The 19,284-nt window shown below is 44.9% G+C and overlaps 1 protein-coding gene across 1 annotated transcript; it reads left to right on the top strand.

Moving 5' to 3' along the window:
- The first annotated feature begins 15,114 nt into the window (after positions 1 to 15,114).
- Positions 15,115 to 19,211, top strand: LOC124677214 (receptor-like serine/threonine-protein kinase SD1-7). The gene is made up of 6 exons (XM_047213213.1): positions 15,115 to 16,420; positions 17,638 to 17,939; positions 18,037 to 18,247; positions 18,346 to 18,583; positions 18,673 to 18,823; positions 18,909 to 19,211. Exons 1-6 carry the CDS (start codon positions 15,115 to 15,117, stop codon positions 19,209 to 19,211), a joined length of 2,511 nt encoding a protein of 836 aa, XP_047069169.1.
- The last annotated feature ends 73 nt before the right edge of the window (positions 19,212 to 19,284 follow it).

Below are 19,284 nucleotides of genomic sequence, written 5' to 3'. Positions count from 1 at the left end.
AATATTGGACTACAACGTAATCATCCTCAAGAGGAAGAAACATATGGTGCTTACAATAATATTTTATAGGTGGATGTGTATTGATCACAACTACCGCAGTCAACCTTAGTAAGTCTTGGCGCGACATGGGTGGATGTGTATTGATTGACCTGTGTATATGTATTGGTGAGAGCACGCACATATCCTACATTGCTTAATCACATGTACATGTGGAAATGAACACTGACATGCAAGCACTAAGGAGGATAACAAGAAAAACGAGTCGCCGTGCATGTAGCGGAAAAAGTTTGTGATGGATGATACGTAACAAGCGGTAGATGGATTAGTTCGCTCAAGTGTTTTTGACTCAGAATCATGTTTCCACTGCTTCCCATGCCTAACCATACTGCTATTATGGTGTTGTGTTGTTGCAGAAGCTGGACATAATTTGTATCTTTTGATATTAAACATCAGAAGTACGTGTGATTTATACTAGGACAAATGTATACCCCAATGCGATGATCAGTGAAATCCTTGTTGATATTCAGATGAGCTTATAAACCCGAGGACCTAAGTTAAAATCGACCAGAAAGAGCAGGGATGATAAAGCATGCGTCCATAGTATGAGGCAGCGGATTGATACGTGTGTCGGTATATTGATCTGACAATAGTAAATATATGGGTAATGTACGGTTACATGAGCCCTTATTGAGTTATTGGTATATACATATATGTTCCTAGTCTGTTACAACTAGCCGTTAGGTATTGCGGCTAAGTCAGACACCCTGTGTAGCAGTCGGACTTGATATAACAAGCCACCCACCGTACACACAATAGGTTGGCTTTGTACACTCAGGTGTCATGTTATCATCAGTAGTTCCGAGTCCTTCTCCATTGGCCATCGTTTATCTTGGCAACAGCCATGCTTGAACAGTGTTTTAGCCTCCTCCCTTGGGCACTTGATAATCTAATTAAGAGGAAGTGGACAGGTAGTTAAAAACGTTATTTTTGTGATAATAATAAGACCATTGATCACTTGTTTCTTTCTTTTTCATTTGCAAAATTAATCTGGAGAATGGTATATTTTGCTTATAACATTCCTCCCCCTTCTAATATCACGAATATGTTCGGTAATTGGTTGAATGGAGTAAATAAGAATGATAAAGAGCATATTCTTATTGGAATTTCAGCGATTTATTGGTCTATATGGACAAGTAGAAATGACATTGTGTTTAATAAACAGAAGGAAACTAATTTTTTGCAGGTTATTATTCGTGCGGCGCATTGGATCCAACTTTGGGCGTACCTTCTCCCGGAGGACCAGCGAGATACTATGGCTATTGGATGCAACCGAATCTTGACGGTCGCACGGGATTGCTATTTCCAGGCTACTGGATGGCGGCACATTAGAAGGATTGAAGATTGAAGATGAATAGATTTTGTTTGTTGTTCATCTTTGTTTGGCTGTTTATTGTCACAGCCTTAGCTTCCATGTGATTGTAATAAGTATACTCTTTTGAACTCCGTTTTTTAATAAAAGACATGGTTGTGTGCATCTATTGATGCAGAGACCGGAGCGATGCTCCCATATCGAAAAAAAAGCCTCCTCCCTTGGGAAAATTCCAAGAGTGATATCCACCAGCATGCCTCCCTGTTTCTTTCGGGGAAATTGTGAAGGATTCTTATAACTCTTGTGGAATAAGAGCAATAATATTCACCTATAGATCAGTAGTATCATGGCGCGTAAAATAATGAGAGGTATATTTATGCGGTATCTAGCTATTCCAGCGGCCTTAGACTGCCTAGCATCCTAGCAAGGGGAATAACATGAATCCCGACTGAAATCACGAGTGATTCAATTCAAACTAGGGTTCCTCTTGAGGAAATATCCTCAAAATTCACATCAGAACAAGACACACCAGTAGTAGCGCTTCTCTCTCAAGTTGTCCGACATCCGACTAGTACGTGGCCCACTGAGGGGTGCTATTGTTGCCCTTCCCTCGCGTGTAAACGAGTGATTATGGAGCCCGAAAAGTCGACCATCGAAACTCTGAGATCGCAACGCTCGAGCCACGAGTCGTTCGGTAACACTTATGCTTGATGCATGTGCTTTGAATTGTGTATCTCTTTCTCTTACATTATTTGTATGAAAATCAATGTGCCAAAAGCTTCTCGTGACTCAACTTAGCCTGTAAAGGTTATAATGGATGTTCCTTTTGATATGAGGTATATTCCATTTACAAGTAAATAATGTAAACATTTGCCGCAAAACTAAAAAAAAACAATAAAAACTTTCCCTTTAAAGAGAGCGGATTTTCTAAGCAGACACTCATGTACACACCCTTATCTGAGCTCTTCATAGGTGGGTCACGAGCCGCGTTAGCCCTTTTCCCCCCTATTCAGACAACTTATCTTTCTTTTTTTATCTCACACGATACAACATATGGATTTGAAACTTTGCAGTTTAGTGAAACATTTGAGATAGAATGCGATGGGTGGGGGTGGTGGGCTGGAGGGGGGAATAGTTTTAGATTTTTCTAACATTAACTATATATTTAAAGAATTTCTTTTAAATTTAAATATTTGATAAATTAAGTTGCACAAAAAGATATGAACTAAGATTTTAGTTGTATTTCATTGACTTGCAAAGTTTTGAAATCATATGCTATATTGTTTGAGAGGTCAAAAAAGAAAAGAGGTGTGGAAATGTAATTGTCATAGGGTCACTCAAAACATTCCCTTTAAAAAAAGTTGTACATGGTGACAACTATCTGCACCAGTTGTCAGTTGCACATGGTGGTGCCCATCCCAACATAATAACCAATAATGCACAACAAACCAACTAATCCTGTCAACCATCAATCACCCATTTGGAGATCACAGCAAGGCCTAGAAACTGCCCGCTTGCACAGCCTGTGATTCTGTGAAGGACAGACTGAAAGCTGCAGCTCCAGCCAAGGACTCTTCCTAAATACAGTAAATCAGACCAAACCCTTCCGATCGCAGCTATATATACCCGACGTGTCCCGCTCTTCATTCTCACCCCAAAGCTCCCATCTCGTTAGCTTCTTGTTCTTTGCTCACACGTTTCCAGACAATTCTCAAGCATCCACCGAAAAGCTAAGAGAGAGAGAAGAAATGGCTGCCACCCTCAAGCTCAGGATCCTCGCCGCTGCTTGCGCCACCGCCGTCGTGGCCTCGTCCCTGGTCGGTGTCGCCACAGCTGCCGATGCGCCGGCTCCCTCCCCAGCCCAAAGCACCGGAACGACCGCCCCAGCCTTTGCCGTCGGCACGCTCGTTGCCGCCGCCGTTGGGTACCTCTTCTGCTGAGCTGCGCCCGGGCGTACGTACGTCTGCTGGACCAGCGGTTCAGGATCCGTATACACGCCTTGTTCAGCCGTCGTACACATAATGTGGAGCCATTTGATTTATTTTCCTATCGGTTGACGCCGTTGGCGTACAAATTTTACGATGTGACATGTGTACACAGCTATATGAATGAAATACAGAGCCTCGATCTATATGTTCGCTGCAAAATGTGGCGTTATCTTTATTTACTTACATGATGATTATATATATACATCGATGCGATATTATATATTTATATACTTTTTTTGCGAATAATATATTTATAAAAATGGTAGAACTAACACCAATTCGGCTCAACCAAAAATTCAACCATGCAAGTTGTAACATGGCGGTCCGAGCTGCAGCACTCCGGCAAGAGGAGGGGCAGCCCGTTCCCAACAAATCCATGTGTTATTTTCAAAATATTCAAAAAATGCTGATAGTTATTTCCGAAGTCGTAAATCAAAACGATTCAAATTTTCACAGCATTAAAACATGATTTCATAAATGTTGGCCAAAATGCATGCAAATTGTTGCTCTCAACTTCCATTACACGTTTATATTTATCTAATGCCACTTATCACTTGAACCTCGATGTCACTCACGGGCCTTGTCCAACTCTAGCTAGAATCCCTAATTGTAAGGTTGGGGGTAGGCCATCAGGTGTTGGGTCAAATAAATTCAGTACGAATCATCATCATATTTATGATGTTCTGACTTGAACCGGAGTTAGAAAACAAGTTTTTCTTTCTTATAGATTCCAGGTGAATTCGTAGATGTGATGGAAAGAAGGGTATGTATGATTATCCGCAAGATTTTGTTAAGCAACAATCGTTGGATTTTGTGAAGTGACAAGAGACTATCAAGAAAAGAAACATCTCATGCCTTGTTCAAGAATCAATTTTCCTGGAACTCGTCTCCTTCAGTTGGCATACTAGGGGCATCAAAACCTCGAATTTCAAAATTTGAGCTCGTATTGCAATTTGAGTTCATAATGAAATAAATTGGGCGGAACCAAATACTATCTCAACTTGGGAGGTCGAGACCAAATGGTATTGATCCATAGATTGAGCATTTTTCAGAAAAATATAGTGCAGTAACTTCATAGAACCAGGATGTAGTCGAGAGATTTGGACTTAGAGGACGCATATCAACTGATCCTAGCAAAGGACACGTCATCTTGCAGAGAGGAAAATATCAGTATAATTATTGAAATGAGGGAAAGAAAATATTGTAGACCAAAAAATAGTATCAGAGCCCAAGGAAACGCTCATGAATTAGCAAAACTGCATGAGCATGTCACATTTACAGAGGACATGTTTAGTGAATGTTGAATATAAATACACTGTCTAGTCTCTTTCCATCAGTTCGAATTTTTGGTTCAATTTGCTAGTGCAATAATCTTTCATGGCATCAGAGCCAAGAGGTCTCAAGTTCAAGACCCTGCTCACGCAGTTTTAAAAACAAAAAAAAAGATTCTGCGGCCCGCACCGAACCCACGCTAAGGGCTAAAATAGTCTAGACGTGAGGGGGAGTGTTGAATATAAATACACTGTCTATTCTCTCTCCATCAGTTTAAACTTTTGGTTCAATTGGCTAGTGCAGCAATCTTTGAGTGAGGAACAATGTAGACATATTGGTTGGAAGGCACAAATAATTTCTCCTCTCATGTCTCTATAAAGGTATAATTCTTGGATTACTCTGCGGGAAGAATAGAGAGTTAACCATGGTTAGGTATGCAAGATAGCGGTAACTTGCATTACTTTTGTACGTCCAGATCACAAATATTGGCAAGTGTTCTTTCTGGTGGAAATAACAATTCTTATAATTCATAGAAGCCTACTTTAGCATCCACGCTGAATAAATTTAAATTTCCCTGCATAAAAAAATTACTAGGATGTGAATGATTATGGGGAATGAAATACCACATGTAGTCATCATGAGGGTTGGATGCCCGATAAGCACCAAAATCCAAGGGATGGTATCACTAGTACAAAGCAACCCTATAGACACGGACGAAAACCCTCTTTGGAAACAAATTAATAAATGGACTTGTCGCCACGATCCTATCACTGATGTGAACATCCCATTAGCAATGGGGTGTAAAACCGTCTGAGATATGAATGGTTCATAAATAAAGGAGGACTCTAGATCATCCTTTGGCTTATGTCAGCATTGTTGAAATATATAGCATAGTCCTCTCAACCGTTTGGATTTTTTGATAACTTAGCCAGTGCATCGATTCAATATACTATCAGAGTCTCGAGGTCTCAAGTTCAAGATCTAGGTCACACACTACTTAAGATAAAAATGGTTGTGGCCTTTCCATCCCACATTTACGGCCTCCACGTATGTTGACCTCACTTCTATGGTCTTTCTATGGCTATGGTCTTGTCGTATTATGTCTTGATGTGAAGGAGTAGGTTAAAATATATAGCCTAGCCCTTTTCAATAGTTCGATCTTTTAGAAAACTTGGCTAGCGCATCAACTCAATCGCATTGGTAGCCGTTTTTGGTTTACATCGGTTGCAGTGAGTTTTTTTTTTTACAAATTCTTCATAGATAATTACATGTTCACATCATAAAAATTGTATCACCGACACAAATTTTATTCATAACATGGAACAATTTCATGTTTACACATTTGTTTTACAGTGTATCCAACACACTATCAAGTCGACAACAATAATATCTCACTTAAATAAGTCTATGTTTCTAACTTGTAAAGATCTAGACACAAAGGAAGATGCGATCATCATAACATCCAACACCATATATCCCCCTGACTACTATGTGTCAGAGTAAAATATTAAGTTAAGATGTTCAATTACAGACAAACTAAATTCAGAAATATTTGTAATAATAATGTACCTAGGCTGTGACATTTCAGTAACACTATACACACCACTGTGCCATTTCAGTAACACTACACATGAATCTCTTAATTTAAAAATTGTCTTTTGCAGTGTATCAAAATATCACAATAGCAACGGGTGGGTGTCCTATTGTCATATCCTGGTATCCATTTTTTTGCATGGAGATAATGAACCCTTTTAGTTCTGGGTTAATTGCGAATTTATGTTTTATTATAATTTATATGAAGTTATGAACAGGTGAAACGCCAAAAGATATGCAGAGAGGAGACCATTCTACTATAGTTTTTTTCTCAGTCTCGAGATCTAATCATTATCGACCCGACAACTCACCAGTTGGCTGTTGCACATGGTAGTGCCCACCACGACAAAATAACCTATCCTAATAAACAACAAACCAACTAATCATTCTCAACCATCGATCAGCCATTTGGTGATCACAGCAAGGCCTAAAAACAGCCTGTGAAAGACAGAGAAAGCTGCAGCTCCAGCCAATGACTCTTCCTAAATAAATCAGACCAAAGTACCAAACCCTTCCGATCGCAGCTATATATAGACGTGCCCCGCTCTTCATTCTCACCCCAAAGCTCCCATCTCGCTAGCTTCCTGTTCTTTGCTCACACGTCTTCAGAGAATTCTCAAGCATCCACCGAGAAGCTAGCGAGAAGAAATGGCCGCTACCCTCAAGCTCAGGATCCTTGCCGCGGCTTGCGCCGCCACCGTCGTGGCCTCGACCCTGATCGATGTTGCCACGGCTGCCGACGCGCCAGCTCCCGCCCCAGCCCAAAGCGCCGCCGCGACCACCCCGGCCTTCGCCATCGGCACGCTCGTTGCCGCCGCCGTTGGGTACCTCTTCTGCTGAGCTGCGCGCGTGCGTCTGCTGGAGCAGCAGTCAAGCTCGTATCCACGCCTTGTATAACCGCTTGTATACACAGCTATATGAATGAAATACAGAGCCTATATTTATGATTTATCGACTGCTATAACCATAATGGCGTTGTGGACACATCGACAGCAATACCTGCTAAATGTTTTTTAGCTACCATATAATCATGCATACCCCGATGCCATGCTATAGTACGTCTAGGGCCGCCACTATCACAAGTCTGATACTCTGATCTCATAATCTCATGGATCAATTGATGATGAGCCTCTCTGAGGGAGCGATGCTGCTGCCTTCACGCGGGTACGGCGCTGCATTCGTCCGATCGAGCCACTAATTTTGCATGCATTCCAAATGACGCTTATTTAATATTAATTTGCTCGATTAATACCATTTTTGTAAATGGGGATGTAGCTCAAATGGTAGAGCGCTAGGTTATGCTTGCAAGAGGCAGGGGGATCGATACCTCCCATCTCCAAATAATTTTGACATTTTATTTTTACTTAGCTATATATAGTTTCTTTTTTCCTTCCATTCGTTCCTGCATGGGCTGGTTCTCTACATGGGCTGTGGTGTTACTCTGTTTCTTGGGTCTTTAATTGGTACCTTTTCTTTCGTGGAGGCTTCAATGTACCTGAGTGCGAATTCTCGAGAAAAAGGCCAACCTTCAAGAAGGTTAAAAGTCTCTTCGCATGCGTGGTGGGTTGTGGTACTAGATTTTTGGTGGAAAGTGGTTTTCCTGCTTGCCAAGTGTCGCAAGGGGAAGCAATATGAGATAGGAGAGGAGAGAGAAGGACAGAGGAGGGTCCAGTTTTCCCTTTATTTTGTATTTTTGTTTTTTCAAAATGAAATATCTTGCGAACCGTAAGTTCAAATTACGAACCGTTTTCACTTTTGAGATCCTCGCGTCGAGATCCCCAAAACTAGATCCCATGTTGATAGGTTTTGAGATACTTTTTTTCGTACTTCTAATACTAGTGTGATTGTACTCGTGGTGTGTACCTAACTGTACTCGTGGTGTGTACCTAACTGTACTCGTGCTTGAACTGGTAAGTACTTCTGTTTTTAGTGTATTCGGTGCAGTTTTTCCCTTTACTCGTGTGCACGACTGTACATGTACTCGTTCGTGTGCGCGATTGTGCCTATCTCGTTTGCGCCACTGTACTTACTCGTGTGTGCGACTGTACCTACCCGTGTGCGCGACTGTTCTTATACTCGTTTGTGTGCGCGACTGTACCTGCCCATGTGCGCGACTGTACCTACCCGTGTGTGCGCGACTGTATTTGTACTCGTTCGTGTGCGCCACTGTACTTACTCGTGTGTGCGACTGTACCTACCCTTGTGTGCGACTGTACCTACCCGTATAACTGTACTCGTGTGTTGACTGACTTGTACTCGTCCTTCACTATAGTCAGGTCTACAAAAGCAAGACACGCTGCATGCTTCATACGTAAGTACATCAATTTCAAGGAAAGCCCCGCTGCATGCTTCATACGCAAATACACCAATGGAAGGAAAGCCCATGTACACACGTGAGAGACCTTCGATCCGTTCCTTCCCGCGTACTCGTAGGCTGATAGGTACATATAATTTGTCGGCTTGCGTCGCTTCCGCTCGCGTGGTACAACGCTCAATTTGGGTGGAGTACCACGCGTGGCTGCTTTGGGTGGTTGCGTCGCTCTATTTGCGCGAGGCTCTTCTCCAGCTGACACGTGTCGAGGCGAGCGCCGTTCGCTCGCGCGAGGAGGCCTTCGCGAAGATTGGCCTCCACGCAGTGATACCCATCTGAGTGCCTAGTGTGAGATGGTCCATCCAATAATGGAAGCCCATGACAAACACCAAAGCTGTCGAGGGAGAAAAAAGACACCCCATACCGAATTCAAATAATCTTCATTTTTTCCATTTTTTAGAACACTGAAATAACTATCATGCTAATACTTATACGGTTACGGCTTTTCTCGTACCATAATAGTATCGTAGATTTTGCACATAAATACATGGGAACAAAGATATTTATTCTACATCTAAAGAAAGATATTGCTCTATTTGGTCCAAAATCTCATGAATTCTTCATTCTTGAAAGAAAACACCATATACCCTTCTTATTTTCATTTTCCCCTAAAAATGTAGGCTTTGAAATAGGAGCAATGGAATAATGTTTTACTGAAATGTTTATTTCTGTAGTATAAGAATAACAAATCAAACAAAATTCACAGATTTACCATGACTTGCATTTCTCGACAAATATAATATGTTTGGCTATTCTAATTGGTTCTTTTTGTTGGTAAAGAGGAACTTGCCATTTTAATTCTTGGATTCATGAATTCTTCTATAACTTAAATAACTCAATCCCTTTCAGAAAACTTAAATGACTCAATAAAAGCTTAAATAGCTGAATATATATCATAAGTACACCTAGTCAATAAGGACATCAGGAATTCAATCATGTGGCACATGTCACTATGCTAATACACTTCGACCTTTCACATATTTTAATCCACTCCATAATATATACTCACGCATTTACTTGTGCGCCCATTTTTTTAAGGATACGTCATGGATAGACGTATCTGAGTCATAGAAGAGAGGCCAGAAGATCGAGATACAACACGCTCGAGGTACATGCGCCCACGAAGCGCAACCCCCGCTACCTCCAGAGGGAGGTAGCACACACACATTACCGACTACTCGCGGCATCTCCACTTATCTACTGGCACAAGGGATCCTCTAAAGATCCCGGCTACTCTCCACAGCTCCGCCTCGTCAGAGATCTTTGAGAGCACCGTGGACTTGGAAGGTGCAACGCCGTCGAACACTATGTCGTTTCGGTGTCGCCAGAGGCACCAACAAATGAGAGTCACACATGTCCAAAGGTCGCGGTCCCCTCCAGGCCCTCCACGCTTGCCCTGCAGCCAAACAACAAAGTGTGTGTTCATCTTTGGCATCTAGTGCAGCTTCCCCCACCAGCGTAGACAAGTCGCCCAAATCTCTCGTGCCAATACACATCCCAACAGCAGGTGGTTTAAGGTTTCCTTGCTCTGGTCGCAGAAAGGCATGAAGCCGAATGGGGAAGACCTCGCCTGCTAAGCTTGTATGCAGCCCAACATCTGTTCCTGGCCGCAAGCCATAGAAAGACCCTGCAGTTTGGTGGATCCCTCGAGCGCAAGATCTGAAGCGCTCCTGGCATCTCCACCCTCACCCCGAACATCGCATGGTAGCCCGAGCGTGCGGAGTAGGAGAAATCTTTCTCCCAGCCCCATCTGAAGCTATCCTCCACACCCTCTACGAGGGCTACATCCTCCAAACAGTCTGCCACTTCGAAGAGCTCCTTGATTGCTGACGGGTCTAGGTCGGGTGGGATGTCATCTAACCAGGCGCCAGTCATTCCTTCTTGGACCTTGCGCAGTCGCACAACATGTTTTGGGACCGCCTTCACAAGGTTTGGTGCTCTGTCCGTCGGCCGACCCTCAGGGAGCCACCGATCCGTCCAGAAAAAGGTGGACGCCCCGTCTCCTAGCACCGAGTAGGTTGCCCCTTCAAAGAGTTGTCTCACCACATGTGGTACTTGGATGTTCAGCTCTTTCCACGGCTTCGAGTCATCAACTCGTTGAAGCCACAACCATCTGGCCCTCATGGTGATGTTCATGTACCGGAGGTTGGGAATGTCAAGCCCTCCCCAATCCTTTGGGGCACAGTCTTTGTCCCACAGCACCAAGCAGTGGCCTCCTTTAAGATCCTTACGACCTTTCCACAGGAACCCCCTTATAATCTTCTCGGTGGCCGTGAGCGTCTTCACTGGGATGTCAAGGGACACCATTGAGAAAATGGGATCGCCGAGAGCGTCGCTCGAACTAGCTCCAGGCGTCCACCTCTATCTGAAAGAGAGTCCCTCCAACTTGGCAGCTTGTTGGCCACCTTATCCACTAGGTACTGAAGCTGTGCTGCCGTCGGTTTCCTCAGCGTCAGGGGAAGCCCAAGGTAACAGAGAGGAAAGGGGACCACCGGGCATCTGAGCTCACGGTCAATGACCTCTTCGTCCGTACTGGAACATCTAATGAGATTTGCTGAGCATTTATCCATGTTGGTGCGGAGACCTGAGGCATCGCCAAAGTCCTGAATGATCGCAGCAGGAAAATAACCATGTCATCTGCATATATGGAGGTACGGTGACGCAGTCCAGATGCGGCCAGCGGGGTGAGCAAACCCACATTCGAGGCCTTCTGAATCATCAGGTGAAGGATCTCCATAATCAAAATACAGAGCTGGGGAGATAGTGGACCCCCCTGTCTCAATCCACGCTTGTTGGCAATCTTAGAGCCCGGGCAACCATTCAGAAGGACACGAGTTGACGCCGTGGACAAAAGGGCGCAAATGCAAGCTAGGATCCTTGTCCCGAAGCCTAGCCTCCTCGGTACCTCCATAAGAAAGGGCCATTCCACCGTGTCAAAGGCCTTTGTTATATCCAGCTTGATTAGCACAGCAGGAGTCGCGCTACTGTGAAGCTTGATTATCATGTAGGCACCTTCCACGCACAAAGGCACTTTGATGCACTCCAACCATCCGAGGAAGGACAAGGGCCACCCAGTTGGCCAACACTTTGCCTACTAGCTTGGCGAAGCCATGTATAAGACTGATGGGTCTGAAGTCCTGGACCCTCTCCGCCCCATCTTTCTTAGGAATCAAAGTGACGAGGGCATCGTTAACTGCACCAAAACCACGACAGTCCAGGCGGGACATATAGTTCATAATGTCCACTTTTATGATCTCCCAGCAGACCGTGAAGAACCGAGTGGAGAAACCATCCAGACCAGGGCACTTGCCCATTTGATTCGTACTTCTTTATCGAAAAATTTGATTCGTACTTGGTTCATCTGCAGCTACTGAGCAGAAGCATTGTTTCATGGTGACATGTACCTAGGTGAAGCAGGGAGGCAAGGTGGTTTTTACTCATCGCTGATAGCCTGGATCGAGCCTTTTTTTGTCTCATGGATAAGACACTAGTAGGAAGCGGAGTGGCAAAATCATCCTTTACCGGCGGCGTGCCAACGACCACACTGTTACTAGGACCCTCCGCAAAAACAGTGGTAGTAGATATACTAACAGCGTACAATTATAGGCCATGCCACTAGTAAATATTAGAAAGCTAAAAAAGTTATGATGAATCTCAACCATTATTCAGTATTAATAATCACAAAAAACTGACGATGACTATGTATCACTAACAACCTACAAAAAATGACGTGTTTGACGATTTTAACTCCACCAATAGTATCACACATGACATTGCTATCTTTCTTCACCGCATCAAACAAACAAATAAGAAACATGATTATCACTCCACCAAATATAGATGATTTTGATGGAAAACATAATTTGCAAGTTTTTGCTGGTGATGGTCTTGGAACTGATGAGAAAAGCTTGTCCAACATGTAGGAGTGTACTCCGAATGGAGTTCTTCCACAACTAAATGCCGATGGGAGGCGTCCATTCATATCCATCGTGCACGGGATGTTGCTGACCCTGCCACCTACCTCAAAGCATACTCCAACCACGCCTTCAGGGATCTAAAGGAGGTCAGCAAACTTCAAAGGTAATTTCTATAATGCAAAAAAGAATAGAATTAGAGGGTTTTCTTATAAGTTTAAATGAAAACACACAGATATATTTGGAAGAAAATGTACCATAGTGTGCCTACCCATATTCGTACCGGTCACGCGCATCACGAAAGGCATCCCAAGGTAGGTATCCGTTGTAGGTTGGATTTGTGTGAGGTGCTCTAGCTCACCCTCCATAGCACCTTTTGGAGACAATGATAGATTTGGAGGGGTCTTCCTCACCTTCCTCGCCTTCCTCGCTGGCCTCTTCTTCATCTCCTTTCTCACCATCATCAAAGTTGAACATCACAATAAATATCTTTGACACTTCTCTGATGGAGAAGCATAGCATTTCTGCTCCAATGAGATGGTTTCACGGAACGAGCCTGTTCCACCTGGCTCCTGCCAAGCGAGTTCTTGATTGACTTTTTCAGGACATAAAGATTGTATGCCTACCCATTTACGCTGATTGACACACTATACCATGTAAATTCATTAAACTGCAACCCTGCCTTGCATGGGATAGTTTGCGCACCAAAAATGCACATTACATAAATGACAATACACTAGAAAATGGATACAAATATATGAAAATGACTAGTTTGGTTGACAACTGAATTCTCAAAGTTCCCAGGTGTCGTTCATGTCATTCTTGTAAACTCCGCATGGTGCCATATCCTATGTACAAGAAACACAAATTTCTAATCTACTACATAATGTTCATCATCTAAATCAAATAGACACAAATCTACTAACAATTTAATCTAAATCAACTAACATATTTTCTAATCAAAATGCCATCTAACTAGACATTTTGTAATCACAATGTTTGTCATCTAAATCAACAAATAATTTGAATCTAAAAATTTCTGTTCTGTCAACTAACAAAATCCTACGCAACATACAACTATGAATACACACATAGCGTACCATTTCTAACAAAATAGGGGGGCGGAAGCGGCAACACTCACCAAGGACAGAGGCGTGGTGGATCGACGGTGGTGCGGAGGAAGGTAGCTGTGTAGGCGGACAAATACGGTAGCTTGGGCGGGGCAGATCTGTGGCGTGTTTGGAGAGAGTCTGAGGCGAGTGGGTAATGTAAGAGGTGAGAAGTGAAGCGGCACGCGGGGACTGGGGTGGGGGCGGGTGGGACACGCCGCTGGTACGGTAAATACCGGTGGCGCGGGATAGTGGGCCCCACTGCCCTTTTTGGGTCGGGTCTGGTCCGTAGGGCCCTCTGTATCAGTGGCACGCTGCTTTTCTGCCTCGCCGTTGATAGGTACTAGTGGTGTAGCCAATTTTAGTATGCCGTTAGTATTTTGGCAAAATACCGGAGGCGTGGAATTTTTAAGGTGTGCCGCTACTATTTTTACGCCTACAAGCTATTTCCTCTATAGTGAGAGATTTTTTTTAATTATATTTTTGATGTTTTTGGGACGTATTCATCTTGTTGTCAGAGGTAGGGCGTGAAATCTCTTGCTTGTATCGCGTTGATATGACTTTTGAGTAAATAAAACCCCGCATATAAAAAAACAATACCAAAAGCACAGTTATAATTGTAGTGTCCTTATTTCTGCTTCACCTTTATTGTTGTTTGGCCAAAAAGATTATAAATAAACTTTTGGTAATTATCTTGTCTCACATCGGGACATAGGCAAGGATAAAGAGAGGCGTATATAATTAATTTCTTTTTAATTAGCTGCCACATCACCATTTTAGTGGACGTAAAGTGCATAATACTAGCTAAGATACTATCTATGGCTAGCCAAGTGCTTCAAGAGGTCAAGAGAAGCTTGATACTTGTGATTGGCTCGTTATCTACTCGTTTTTCAGCTCGAATGGTTATCGAATAAAAAAATGAATAGGCTCAGTACGTAAGAGTGTTTTATATTATATAGCTCAAACGGAAAACAGCTGATGTTGAGCTAACAGTAGCTGGCTCGATTTGTCGGTGACTCAGAATATCGTTGTTGCCCGCGTCAGTGGCCTTGACAGTGGACCCACCACCTACCTCTCCTCCGGTGGTACCGGAAGCAGCAAGGATGACGACACCAAGATGTCAACTAAATTACTTCTCAGAACTAGTGGCACCCTTAATTAATATCACGGTGATCAAGGTCAGAGCTTTCATTGTGCAAGTCAACTTACTCCTGCCACCTTCTCGTTCGCCAGGCAACGGGGCAAATGCAAATTTGGGAAATGTGCTCTGCTGTCTGCTCTCGGCCTTTGAGTCTCACCAAAGAACGTTCCACGACCGGTTCATGAAGCGCGGCCGCGGATTTGGAGATGCCGCGCCCGCGGATGCAGCAACAGATCACCAGTTCACTTCCCGGTTGGCTATGGTCAACAGATCAAGACAGAGAGCCATGTCCTGACTCATGAGACAAGAGCTCGATCGCCGATCGGCTTGGCGAGCAACCTCGGAGAGAGAGAGAGCATGAGGACGCGTGCTCTCTCGCTCCTCCTCGCCCTCGCCACCAGCTTCTTCGCCCCCTCCGTCGCCGCCACCGACACCATCGACCTCACCACGTCCATCACCGGCAACCAGACGCTTGTCTCCGCCGGCGGGGTCTTCCAGCTGGGCTTCTTCATCCCGCCCGGCGGCAGAAGAACGTACCTCGGCATCTGGTACGCCAGCATCCCGAACAAGCCCGTCGTGTGGGTCGCCAACCGCAACAACCCGCTCTTCCGCACCCCCGGCGCCCTAAGTCTCACCTCCGACGGCCGGCTCGTCATCGTGGACCGCCGCAACTCCACCGTCTGGTCTTCCCCGGCGCCCACCACCGCCGAGAACCAGATAACCACGCGCGCCGCCGCCCAGCTACTTGACAATGGCAACTTCCTCCTCAGCTCGGACGGCAGCGGCTCCCCCGAGAGCGTGTCGTGGCAGAGCTTCGACTACCCGACGGACACGCTGCTCCCGGGCATGAAGCTCGGGATAGACCTCAAGAAGCGCCTCAGCTGGAACATCACGTCGTGGAGCAGCGTCTCGGACCCCTCGTCGGGGCTCTACACCTTCAAGGTCATCCTCGGCGGGCTGCCGGAGTTCTTCCTCTTCCGTGGCCCGGAGGTGATCTACGCGAGCGGGCCGTTCAACGGGGCCGGGCTCACCGGCGTGCCCAACCTCAGGTCCCCGAACTTCGTCTTCAAGGTCGTGTCCACCTCCGACGAGACGTACTACAGCTACGCCGTCACCGACCCATCGCTGCTGTCGCGATTCGTGGCCAACGGCGAGGCGGGGCGGCTGCAGCGGTACGTGTGGACCAACGGCAACTGGAGCAGCTTCTGGTACTACCCGACCGATCCCTGCGACAACTACGCCATGTGCGGGCCCTTCGGGTACTGCGACATGACCGCCACCCCGCTCTGCAGCTGCCTGCCGGGCTTCCAGCCCCGGTCGCAGCAGCAATGGACTCTCAGGGACGCCACCGGCGGCTGCGTCAGGAGCACCAAGCTGACCTGTGCCGACGCCGGAGACGGGTTCTGGCCGATGAACCGGATGAAGCTGCCGCAGGCGACCAACGCGACAGTGTACGCCGACATGACGCTAGACCACTGCAGGCAGGTGTGCCTGGCGAACTGCAGCTGCAGGGCCTACTCCGCCGCCAACATGAGCGGCGGTGTCAGCCGAGGGTGCGTCATCTGGGGCGTCGATCTGCTTGACATGAGGCAGTATCCGGGGGTCGTGCAAGACGTCTACATCCGGCTCGCGCAGGCTGAGGTGGATGCCTTGAGTGCCGCAGGTTTGTATTCTTGACTGGGCTTGTTAACTTAACATGCTCTTTACTTGTTCTGCAGTTCAAAAGTAGCACCCATTTTCACATGTTCTTGTTCTAGTTGTACGTACCTATATATTTACACGATTAATTAAATCACCGCAAAATCTTTCGTTTTATTTTCATTCGTATAGCTCCATATTCGCGAAAATGGAGAAGTCGGGGAAAAAATGGTATTCGAGTTCGAAACTAACTGGGTTAATTAGCCAGTAGTGGTTTCTACAAATAGAGTTCTCCGGTAAAGATTGGGCATTCCCTCGGTTCCATTTAGAGAAACTAGCGTCACATCTGAATAACATTTTGCTGGTCCTGCGGATCTTTCACTCATTCAGATTCAGGGCTCATTTGATCCATAGGGCAGGAAAAATGAAGAGATGGAAAAAAAATATAGGATTGGTATGGCCTGCTCCATTGAATTCTATGGGAATGAATGGGAATTGGTAAAGGTGGCTGTTTGATGGCAACGCGTAAGAAAGAGCTTATACGTAATGGAAAGTTTTCTACTCAATCGACGTGATACCCAATCGAAAGTGACACAAGCTATAAAAGATCTTCCGCGAGAGTACACCTGAGGTTTTCGATCTTGGCTTGTGCCTTCATCAAATTGTTTAACACTCTAAACCTTTTTCTCTATCCATGAAAATGGTAAATCTTTTGTCTCGTTTAAAATTTTCTTTAGTGAATTCCACTTTTTATCCCGTAATTCTGCAGTTGTGACACCAGTTGTCCCGTTGAATAAAAATCATCTAGATTATGCATTTTAGACTATTTAGATCCTCGATTTCTGGTGCGTATTCATTGGGCAAGCTATGAGGTGATTACCTACTTTCAAAAATATCAGTACGGGGACGAGGAATGAAACAATTCGATAAGAGAAGTCTGCACATAATCTTAGATGAGGGTCTCCGATATTTACACATTTTGTCGCACCACATCGATGAAATACGCCGGTCCTATCTAAAAAAAAAATGCTAAATTAGGGTAAAACCATGTTTAAAAACTCCTAGATGGGATATTTTTGTAAAAGTTACACTAAATGGGGTAATATGTGTCACAAATGCGCAACCGTAAAGTAAAAAGTGGAATTCACTAAAAAAATTGACTAAGAGCAATCACTTGGTCTTGATACTAACTATAAAAACACATGTGGAACCTCACGTTCACCGCTAGCTACTTGATTTCAGCTGCTACCCGCCGGCGTCCAAACAAGAAACTGCTGATTGCCATCGTCGCCGGTGTTGCCGGCGTGCTTCTTCTGGGGGCGATTGGCTGCTGCTGTTTTTGGAGGAACAAGAAAAGGAAGAAAGTTCAGGCTAAAACGGCACCAAGCACAAGCAGCCGGGGTCAACGGCAGGCAGAGGACCAGATAGATAGCGAGGAGGATGTCGACCTTCCGTTGTTCAACCTGGATGTGATTCTGGCCGCAACAGATAACTTCTCCGTGGACTGTAAGATAGGACAAGGTGGATTTGGCTCCGTTTATATGGTAGGATAGTAACCCAATAGCAGCACCATGACCACCTTTTTTTTTTCTACCCATCAACTGTAGTAGATATTAACGAAACTGCAAATTTGATGAGCAGGCACAGCTTGAGGATGGAAAAGAGGTAGCGATAAAGAGGCTATCTATGAGATCGCTACAAGGGGTTGGGGAGTTCAAGAACGAGGTAAAACTGATAGCAAAGCTTCAGCATAGGAACCTCGTGAGGTTACTAGGCTGCTGCATCGACGGTGACGAGAGAATGCTCGTGTACGAGTTCATGCACAACAACAGCCTAGACACGTTCATATTTGGTCAGTTCTTTTCTTTTTCACAACAGAAATATCTTCGTAGAAAGCTTGTGGTCTGGTTAGATCTACAATGTGCTTACCTCACATGAAATGTTGTGCAGATGAAGGAAAGCGGGGGTTACTAGAATGGAAGAACCGTTTTGACATCATCCTGGGGATTGCACGGGGTCTGCAGTATCTCCATGAGGATTCAAGGGTCAGGATCATACATAGAGATATGAAGGCAAGCAATGTGTTACTAGACAGAAATATGATCCCCAAGATCTCCGACTTTGGTATTGCCCGAATGTTCGGAGGTGATCAGACAACTGAATATACCATGAAGATCATCGGGACATAGTGAGTATTATCTCTCGATTAATATGCATATTAAATACCTTCCAAGATGTGAGTTTTCCTGCTGACAAAAGTGAGCTGGTGGTCTTCAGCGGCTACATGTCCCCGGAATATGCCCTGGATGGTGTTTTCTCTATGAAATCCGATGTCTATAGCTTCGGTGTCCTGGTACTAGAGATCATCACCGGCAGGAGGAACCGAGGCTTTTACGTCGACGAGCTTGATCTCAACCTCCTTTGTTATGTAAGTACCAGCATGATTAATTTTCAAAAGTGATGGTTCTTTTATGGTCTCTATTACTGATACAATCATGTCGGTCCTTTTTTAGGCATGGACGCTCTGGAAAGATGGACGGGGTGTAGATCTACTAGATGAAGCGATGGCCGGACCCTATGACTACAGCGTGGTGCTCAGGTGCATACAGGTTGCTCTCTTGTGTGTTCAAGTGCATCCCCGGAGCAGGCCACTGATGTCTTCAGTTGTTATGATGCTGAGCAGTGAGAATGCAACGATGCCAGAACCAAATGAGCCTGGGGTAAACATTGGGAAGAACACGTCAGACAGGGACACGGATTTATATCCAATTACAGCCCATAGTGGAACCAATTTCACAGAAGTAGATGCTAGGTAGTTTTCGGGTAGTAATTGTTGGAGAAAAGGTTTCTTGATCTAGTGGAACAGTTTGTACAGCAAAGGCATTTTTA

This window comes from Lolium rigidum, chromosome 7 (genome assembly GCF_022539505.1).
Source record: "Lolium rigidum isolate FL_2022 chromosome 7, APGP_CSIRO_Lrig_0.1, whole genome shotgun sequence".
NCBI classification, from domain to species: domain Eukaryota; kingdom Viridiplantae; phylum Streptophyta; class Magnoliopsida; order Poales; family Poaceae; genus Lolium; species Lolium rigidum.
This window is presented reverse-complemented; position numbering and strand designations above follow the sequence as displayed.